Source organism: Solanum pennellii, chromosome 11, assembly GCF_001406875.1.
Source record: "Solanum pennellii chromosome 11, SPENNV200".
Taxonomy (NCBI): domain Eukaryota; kingdom Viridiplantae; phylum Streptophyta; class Magnoliopsida; order Solanales; family Solanaceae; genus Solanum; species Solanum pennellii.
Genome location: NC_028647.1, coordinates 66,005,376 through 66,015,753, shown reverse-complemented (window position 1 = coordinate 66,015,753; position 10,378 = coordinate 66,005,376). Strand labels below are relative to the sequence as shown.

The window sequence follows — 10,378 nt, the reverse complement described above, 5'->3', positions numbered from 1 at the left end:
CTAATGTTCACCATGTAGATAAGTTGATCACATAAAATAAACAATTTTTAAAATATGAGATTTTTAATTGAAATATGTCATAGTTTGAGTATTCAAATAAAAGATACTGATAAATTTAAAGGATTAATTGTCGATGTATACTTCCTAAAACAACTAAGTAATTACTTAAAATGGAGAAATACTTTGGAAATAATGATGTATACATATTTGGTGCTTTTATAAATTTGTTAGTAAAATTTTAGGGGATGTTTTTGTTAATTTAGAAAATTGATAGAAATTGATCTTTCCTTTTCACATACCTAATGTTGTATGAATTATGTATGATTAATAAATATGGTTAATGTCACGAACCGATCAGTTGGTGGGAGTTGAGAGAATGACAAAAGAAAAAAACTATTATATTATATTTTTAAATAGCATTTAGCCACATGCATCTCCAAGTTGGATACTTCTTTTTATACTGAGACTTGGAATTACATTTCTCATCAACCAAAAAAATAAAAAAAGCAACAACAACACTAAAGTGTGCATTGTACAAAAAAAAAAATCACAAAAAACATACACTATTTTCCTCTCTCTATCTATCTATCCTTTAGTCTTCTTTCTCATGGATCTGATTTCAAGTTTGTTCTATGGTGTTCCTTTATTTTACCTACTTTATTTGATATGGAAGATTATCGATCGAAAAAGACACCAAAATTGTTACATTTTGGACTATGAATGTCACAAATCAACGGATGATCGAATGCTTAGCACAAAATTTTCAGGAGAAATAATTAGAAGGAACAAACACCTTGGCCTAAATGAGTACAAGTTCTTGTTGAAAGCTATCGTTAGCTCAGGCATTGGTGAACAAACATATGCACCACAAATGGTATTTGATGGTCGTGAAGCATGTCCTACATTCGAAGATGGTATCTTGGAGATGGAAGAGTTTTTTCAAGATAGTATTGATAAGGTGTTGAAGAGGAACAAAATTTCCCCTAGTGAAATTGATGTTCTTGTGGTGAATATATCCATGTTAGCTTGTATGCCATCGTTAGCAGCACGAATAATCAATTACTATAAGATGAGAGAAGACATCAAGGTGTATAACATCACCGGTATGGGGTGTAGTGCTAGCCTCATATCGATAAATGCCATACAAAGTGTTTTCAAGAATGAGAAGAACAAGGTTGCACTTATGGTGACATCTGAGTCCTTAAGTCCAAATTGGTACATTGGGAATGATAGATCTATGATTCTTGCTAATTGTTTGTTTAGGTCAGGAGGTTGTGCCATTCTATTGACAAACAAATTGTCTTTAAAAAACAAAGCCATGTTCAAATTGAAGCAACTAGTTAGGGTACATCATGGTGCAAAAGATGAATCCTATGAAAGTTGTGTACAAAGAGAGGATAGTCAAGGTAACATAGGTTTTCACCTTGACAAAACACTACCAAAGGCTGCTACACGTGCACTAGTAGATAATTTGAAACAAATAGCACCTTTGATCCTTCCTATAAGGGAGCTACTTAGATATGCTATCGCGATTTTTATGAGAAAAATGAATTGGGGATCATCATCAAAAGGAGGACCTAAGCCAATGATCAATTTCAAAACAGGTGTAGATCATATTTGTCTACATACTGGAGGTAAAGCAGTAATTGATGGTGTTGGTGCAAGTTTGAATCTAAGTGAGTATGATTTAGAGCCAGCAAGAATGACATTACATAGATTTGGTAACACTTCAGCAAGTAGTCTATGGTATGTTTTGGGGTATATGGAAGCTAAAAAAAGGCTAAAAAAAGGTGATAAAGTGCTTATGTTAAGCTTTGGAGCTGGATTTAAGTGTAATAGTTGTTTATGGGAAGTGTTAAGAGATTTGGATAATGGAAATGTGTGGAAAGATTGTATTGATAATTATCCACCAAATACTTTGGTTAATCCTTTCTTGGAGAAATTTGGATGGCTACATGATGAAGATCCAGATACGTTCAATATTCCAGATGATTATGTTATCCCATAAGGTTTTTTTTTTTTTTTGACAAAAAAAAGTTTTATCTTTTTTCTTGCATAAATAATTTCCAACTTCATTTTCTTAATTTTTTTACTTTATAGTTTTATTTTTCTATATTAGGTTTATGAGTTTGGGATGATTTAAAGATCTCATAGCTTCTTTTTTTATTGATTTTTTTTATATATATATAAGTAAAAGGAAAAGTTGTTGTTGTTGATCCATAGGTGGATTATTTTCCCAGTAATTAGGCGTTTGTCTTGTATCAAAGAAAATTGTTCCATGTATGTACCAAGACTAATCATACTATTGTTCTTATTATTCTTAGTATTTTTCTCATTGATTTAAGTCGATTCAAAGATATTGTTAACTGATATTCTCTGTTCTGAATCAAATTTCTAGGAGGGTTTTTCTTTTTTAGAGGTCCTCACATCATTACGAGATTATGTTTTCTCATCCAAATAAATATGTTTAAGATTATAAAATTCGAAATAATATTTTGATACATTATTTATATATTTAGTTTAAGATCATTAGACAATGACGAACTAAGAATTAGATAGTGATATGAAGAAGTAAATTTTTTTTAAGAGAATTCAACATCTATTATATATATACATAAGAGATAATCTATCGTGAACCACTTGTTCTTACTTTGCTTCTCTCCTACCACTAAATGAGTAAAATTATTCTTTTAATAGTTTTAAATTTCGTGTGCAATCAAACTAAAATCAATAATAATTTGGGAGTTCTCTGACCCTGTAACAGCTACCTATACTTACTCATTTCACTTACCCCACTTCCTTTAATGTCATAATGTGTGATGAATTTATTTTGTATTCATGACTTAGGTGCATGTCCAACTAAGACAATTTAAGATGCACATGAAGAACGATAGTTCAATATTTAAAACTAGCCCTAGTTGTAAAAGTACTCGTAGATAGTTTGATATGAGAGATAAAAATAATATATAAAATATACAATTAGTTTTATTTTATGCGGTTAAAAATGAAATTGATTAAATATTTTAAAAACAATAAAAAGTTGATGAAATCAATTATTCATATAATAAAATGACTAATTTCATAGAATATCTCAACCCATAAAATAACTTTAAATATCTCATCCAGTATCAAACCACTCGTTGAAGTAGTGCCATGGTCCTATATATTCTTTGAATCATTTATTACTCTTTGAAGTTTGTAACCTAATTTTGCCTCCCAATTAATTCTTCATTCCCTTGAAATGTAAACCAAAACTAAAAAAAGAAAAAAGGATTAGGCCCAAAAGAAGCCCAATACCAAAATCAAAAAACAGAAATTACAAAGCAGTTCAAAGGATAAGAAGTATTATTCTGATCAAGGCAAATAATTTACTAAACTAAGCGCATTAGGGTGAAAATAAAAATAAAAAATTGAGCATATTAAGCAAATAATAGATTAGTTGATTGTACATATTAATTGTGATCATTATCTTTGATAATGAAATCAATATGAGTTTATATTTTTCAATCTTCTGTCTCTTTGTTCATATCTCTTATTGTTATATATTGCGTACTATATCAATGAGATATACAGTGAATTGCAGTATTGAGCTCAAATTTTGATAGAATGAACAATTGTTACAATGCAATTTGATTAAACAGTCAATTAGGTCCCCTCATCAGGAACCAATCTATGTAGGAAGGGATTTATTCGAATCTCCATATTGAAAAATTACAAACTATATATTTAAGATGCAATGTATTTAAAATTATTTTTGTGGCATGGCAACTCTTTTTAGTTTTCTCTTATCTTCATTTTTTTCAAGTTCTAATTACTTGATGAAGATATATATATATATTCGATCTTAGGACTAATGATTTAGATCTAATTAACTAAAATAAGGTTCTAATCATCGTTAGAATAACAAACAATATATTTTCTCCCTAAAAATCATCAAATCAATAATTTTAGCTACACTAAGTTAAATAAATTTACTACATATTAAGGGTTGTAGTCAACTCAAACTAAAAATATGAAATGGAGAGAGATGTGATTTTTAGGGATGTTTTTGTTAATTTAGAAAGTTGATGGAAGTTAATCTTTCTTTTTCACATACCTAATGTGTGTATAAAATATGAATATTTGCACCGATCAATTGGTGCATGGTGGGACTTGGAAGAAGACAATATCATTGGTACAATGACATTTAGTCTTTGCTTGGCCCCAATAAAATTGGAGTACTCTTTATCAGTATCATGACCTCTCGACAGGAACATTTAGTCCTCGCTTGGCCCTAATAAAATAGGAGTATTTGTTAGGACAAAAAATAAGCAGGTGTAAATGCGGAAGCTAGCAAAGCAAACCTCAAAAGACCACAAGTAAGAAGACTAACGAGAAATATACCAAAAGACACAAAGATTTAATGTGGTTCGGTCAATCGACCTACGTCCACAAAGGAGATAAGCAATCCACTATGAGAGTACAAAATACAGAGGGAAACAACCTCAACCAAATTCACTCGGAATACATGGGAGGTCCACACAAGTGATAACGTATCAAGCTTGTGACCCACAAATTCTCCCCCTAACCAAAACTCTCAAAGCCCTTAAGACTACATTGTGAATGCTGATTAAGTTAGAAGGAACATGCCTCTATTTATAGAGTCCTAAACCTTTTCCTACCAGAAAAAGGATTAGTCAATCCAAAACCTTTTCCTAAAAGAAAAACTTATTTATGGTAAGAAATCAGGGCAAATAAAACCCAACAGTATTCGTTATTAGTATCATAACCTCTCGATGGGAAATGGAGCTTACATCACAAAGTAATCACATGCATGTGCAACTTGGATCCTCCTATTTATACTTAGACTTCGAATTAGATTTCTCATCAACAACAAAAAAAAAAAAAAAACACTAGAAGTGTACAATTTGCTCCACTTTGTTGTTTCTCATGGATCTCATTTCCAATTTGTTCTATGGTCTTCCTTTACTATACATACTCTATTTAATATGGAAGATTATAGATCGAGAAAGGCACCAAAATTGTTACATTTTGGACTATGAATGTCACAAGCCAACCGATGATCGAATGCTTAGCACAAAATTTTCAGGGGAGATAATTATGAGGAACAAACACCTTGGCCTAAATGAGTATAAGTTCCTCTTGAAAGCTGTCGTTAGCTCCGGCATTGGTGAACAAACATATGCACCAAGAATGGTGTTTGATGGTCGTGAAGCATGTCCTACTTATGAAGATGGGATATTGGAAATGGAAGAGTTTTTCCATGATAGCATTGACAAGCTATTCAAGAGAAACAAAATTTCCCCTAGTGAAATTGATGTTCTTGTGGTGAATATATCAATGTTAGCTTGTATGCCATCGATGGCTGCACGAATAATCAATTACTGTAAGATGAGAGAAGACATCAAAGTGTATAACCTCACCGGAATGGGGTGTAGTGCTAGCCTCATATCACTAAATATCGTCGAAAATATCTTCAAGAATGAGAAGGACAAGGTTGCACTTCTTGTGACATCAGAGTCCTTGAGTCCAAATTGGTACGTTGGGAATGATAGATCTATGATTCTTTCTAATTGTTTGTTTAGGTCAGGAGGTTGCGCCATTTTATTGACAAACAAATTGTCTTTAAAAAACAAAGCCATGTTCAAATTGAAGCAACTAGTTAGGGTACATCATGGTGCAAAAGATGAAGCTTATGATAGTTGTGCACAAAGGGAGGATATTCAAGGTAACACAGGGTTCCACCTTGATAAAACACTACCAAAGGCCGCGTCACGTGCACTAGTCGATAATTTGAAACAAATTGCACCCTTGATCCTTCCAATAAGGGAGCTACTTAGATATTCAATCGCGATATTTATGAAAAAAATGAATTGGAGCTCAACAAAAGGAGGGCCTAAGATCAATTTCAAAACAGGTGTAGATCATATTTGTCTACATACTGGAGGTAAAGCAGTAATTGATGGTGTTGGTGCAAATTTGAACTTAAGTGAACATGATTTAGAGCCAGCTAGAATGACATTACATAGATTTGGTAACACTTCAGCAAGTAGTCTATGGTATGTGTTAGGGTATATGGAGGCTAAAAAAAGGTTAAAGAAAGGTGATAAAATGCTTATGATTAGCTTTGGAGCTGGATTTAAGTGTAATAGTTGTTTATGGGAAGTGTTAAGAGATTTGGATGATGGAAATGTGTGGAAAGATTGCATTGATAATTATCCACCTAAAACTATAGTGAATCCTTTCATGGAACAATTTGGATGGCTACATGATCATGAAGATCCACATACTTTCATTATTCCAGATGATTATGTTATCTCTTGAGTTTTGTCCTTTTTTTCTTGCTTGAAAAAGAACAATATCATACTATTATTGTTCTTAGTATTTTAAGTACTACTTTTCTAATTAGTTAGATACATTGTTGTTGGTTTAAGTCAGCTTAAAGATATTATTGAGTGTTGTGTTCAAGGTTTTGAACCAAATTTGCAAGTAAGTTTTTTAATAAAAAATATTTATCAGGAAGGATTTTTTATTTATTTTTGTGTTTGATACCTAAGTAAAAAATAATTAAATGTAATGTAGACACTATAGTTTGAGAGATTTCATAAGTTGTATACAATTTTGGATGGTCTAATCTTTACCTATACTACTCATTTTATAAAAAAATTGTTGTCCCAAATACCTTTTAACTATGACTTAATTCCGCTAGGCAAATATTTTGAGAGAATATTTTCCCTAGAGCATAAGTTCAATTCTATTTAATTCGCAAGGCAAACACTTATCCTTAATATTAAAAAATAAGTTGTTTGGCACATGTTATGCCTATAAACACACGTTCATATTATTGTACATATATATATGCATGCTCCAAGACATTAGTTATGACAAATAGACATAAGTTCCCTGTATGAATTTTTTAAGGTATAATGTTCTAAAACTGATACGTCCAAATTTACAAAAAAACTTATGCCATTACATCCAAGATATGTCTAAGGTGAAAAAAACAAAAGAGGCAAAGCCATGGGTTATATATATGTCTTATAAGGTATAAGTTCAGTACTGTATGAACTTTTTTAAGTGTAATATTCTAAAATTGAACTTATGCTTTATATGACATAATTTGTGTTCAATGAATCTTTTTTTGTCTTGTGATTTATTTGCTTTGATATGAGGGATATTTTTGTCTGCATTTGCGGTGCATGTAAATCTGCTAGCTTTAGAAAATATCATATATATATATATCTATTTTGAGAAACTAATAGAAATTAGAAAATAATATCAGCGCACCCACTAAAAGCGTAAGAGTATCATTCCATTATTGGTACAAGCTAGAGAATCAACCCATAAGACCTGCGTTTGAATCTAGCTTGAGTATTTATTTCATTGTTTTTATTTTAAGTTTATCTTAGAATTCATATTTGAGCTAAAATAATATTAAATATTTGAGCTAAAATAATATTAGTGCACCCAAAATCTTCAAATCTTAGGTTCACTTATGCCGAAATCGGTTATTCCCTCAAACTATATATGTATACCGAGTACTGACCCCTCAAACTATATAAATTACTGATTGACTCATTTCTACCCTACTTCCCCTTAAAGACATTTGTTTTGTATTATGATTTGGTATATGTCCAACTAAGACAATTTAAGATGCACATGACAAACAAACCTGCAATGTCCAAACTAATCCCGACAGTACCACTGCAGCAATAAAAGTTATTGTACCAATCCTGGTTATAGTTGAGTGATACGTATCTTATTATCGTTTATTAAAGGTTTCAGGTTCAAGTCTTAAATTTAAAATCATCATAGTTAATTAGAAAGTATTTATAAATTTTATTACGTACGATGCGAATATAATGAGAAAAAACCATCAAAGTTGTTTGCCTTATAAGTCCTATTCTTAGAAATTTAGTTTGATGTTTGAAATTTGAAACCTAATTTGTTACCTCCCAACCAATCTTCCTTTAATGGCTATGCTCTCCACTCGGTGATCAGACACTTGTAATTATTAGTAGGTCCTTGTACTTTCTTCTGAATATGTAGGCCAACCTTTTCCAAGTTGACATGGAATAATGTTGAGCAAGTAGCAAAGCATAATCCCTAGCAACTCGTTGTATCGGCCTTTCGCCCATTTATTGTTATCACAAGATAATTCATTTAATTTGCATACAAACATTCTTACCTAAAAAAGCAAAGGCATGGATCATCGTAAGAAAATGAATGGAGGCTATTAAGTGATTGATCTCGATCTATATATTTGACATATCGTAAGATGAGGTTTTGTTAATTTGAAGGAGGTACAAATTCATAGTACATTAGCCTCAAATAATTAGAAACTTTAAATTATTAGACATAACACATTTTTATCTATTTTTTTTTTAAAAAATGAATTAGTGACAGATAAATTTGATAGCTAAACAACAAAATTCGTTATTAATATCATGATTTAACGAGCTATAAAGGCTTAAAAAAGATAAAACTTGTACTTGTCAAAAGAGGAGGTATTTAGGGATAATACATATATTAGACCCTAAACTTAGCTTCAAATTTTAGTTTTGACCTCCAACTTTTATAATGCACAAACATGCACTTTAACTATCCAACTTTTAAATAAATAAACACATGAATCCTACATGGCACAATACACGTAGGACACCACGTAGGACAAAAAATGATATGTATGACAATTGTGTCTATTTATTCAACTTTATACAAGTTTGAGTGTCTATTTGTGCACATCCAAAATTGAAGAGCATAAATGTGATTTGAAACCAAGTTAAAGGACATATTTATGTATTATGTTAGGTATTTACACCACTTCTATTGATTATAAGAAGGTCATAGGAATAACACTGTTGACACCCAATTTTTGACCCGCGTCGGTATAAATTAGTTATCGAGCTTCCTAAATTTTCCGAATATTTTAAATTAATCAGTTTTAAAAATTTTACGAATATGATAATATAATACATGAGAGTTATGTTACTTTGAATACTTTTTGTCATAAGTTTTAGGTAATATACATATCTACGTTAATTATGTATATAAGTAGTATATCTTATGATTATTCAAAAAAAAAAACCATCGAAATATACATTTAAATGTTTTATTAAAGTAGTTTAATTTTAATTATAATTATGCGTTTGAATCACTTTTTACGATTTTTAATAATTATTTTATTAAATAAAAGCTCGTTAATTGGTTAACGCGAAATTCGTCATTTTCGTTAGTTACGTGTTTAATTAATCCAATTCCCTTCCCTATTCTAATTAACTCCACCAGCAGCCCACCTTATACCCAATATTCCCCACAGCCCACAAACTCAAGGCCCAATTCCCCCCAGGCGGCCCATCCTCTTCAACCCAGTCCAACATCCCCTTTATTTCTTTTAAAAAATACCAACCCAACACTTAACAGCCCAACTCCCTTAAACTCTAACCCAACCCAATTAACCCACACTCAACAGCCCAAAACATAAAATATCCAACCCATCCTACCTGACCCGCTCCGACCCAAACCCTTGACCCATCCAACCCGACCCAGACCCTCTCTCCTCTTCTTCCTCCCCCTTTACGCCATTTCCAGGAAGAAACAAAAGAACGCAGAGAAACAGAAAATGTAGAAAAAGAAGAAAGACCCAAAAATGGAAAAATCGTCTCTCCCCACGCGACTTCTCCCTCCCCCAACGTCTCTTTCTTCAACACACTGTACCGTGTACAGTGCTTTTCGGCAAGCAGACCTGCGTTTCGTCCTTGTGACTGTGAGATGAAGCCACCTCGCTCACCAAGGACGCTCAATCGATCTCGACCGTCTCTCCTTCCCTTCCATTTCCGGAATGAGACGAATTTTCAGAAAAAAGGGATGCTACACTGTTAAGGGAAAAGGATTTCGAATTTGAAATTCGAAATGGGCCTGAAATCTCCCGCCCTTCCTCTTCCGAAAACCCTAATCTTCTCTATAAATACCCCCTCCGAAAAACGTCGTTGGGGTTGGAGTTTTTCTTGAATTGGAAATCGTTGAAAATTGGGAGGGATTTCGCAATTAGAAAATTCGTTTGAAAATCTCGGGAGAGAAATTTTAAAGACAGATCTTATCCTCTTGGAAAAGTTTTCTTGTGTATCGTTCAACCCATAGCAGAATCGTTAGGTTGGGAAACTGATTTCAGGCTTCATCGTAAGATTGTTCTGTTGATTCTTCTTTTGTCCAGCTTTGAGAGGAGTTGAAAAGGAAGTCGAAAGATATTCCCATTCCGCCAAGGGTGCGCGACTGTGATATTCCGCTAGACGCCTTCGCTGTGGTTCGAGGGTGGTTTCTGTGGTTGAAGCTCGCCATTTCCTTGCTCGACAACGTTCCATTCGCTGCACTCCAACAG

The 10,378-nt window shown here is 32.5% G+C and overlaps 2 protein-coding genes across 2 annotated transcripts; both read left to right on the top strand.

The window, feature by feature from the left end:
- Window positions 1–427: 427 nt before the first annotated feature.
- On the top strand, window positions 428–2,323 carry LOC107004970 (3-ketoacyl-CoA synthase 3-like). The gene has a single exon (XM_015203408.2). The coding sequence runs from the start codon at window positions 608–610 to the stop codon at window positions 2,006–2,008; it is 1,401 nt and encodes a 466-aa protein (XP_015058894.1). The 5' UTR covers window positions 428–607; the 3' UTR covers window positions 2,009–2,323.
- Window positions 2,324–4,788: 2,465 nt separating this feature from the next.
- LOC107004972 (3-ketoacyl-CoA synthase 3-like) lies at window positions 4,789–6,489 on the top strand. Its single transcript, XM_015203409.2, has one exon. The coding sequence runs from the start codon at window positions 4,930–4,932 to the stop codon at window positions 6,322–6,324; it is 1,395 nt and encodes a 464-aa protein (XP_015058895.1). The 5' UTR covers window positions 4,789–4,929; the 3' UTR covers window positions 6,325–6,489.
- Window positions 6,490–10,378: the final 3,889 nt, after the last annotated feature.

Excerpts from the sequence above, each read along its gene's own strand:
- LOC107004970 (XM_015203408.2), top strand. The coding sequence starts at position 608 with ATGGATCTGATTTCAAGTTTGTTCTATGGTGTTCCTTTATTTTACCTA.
- LOC107004972 (XM_015203409.2), top strand. The coding sequence starts at position 4,930 with ATGGATCTCATTTCCAATTTGTTCTATGGTCTTCCTTTACTATACATA.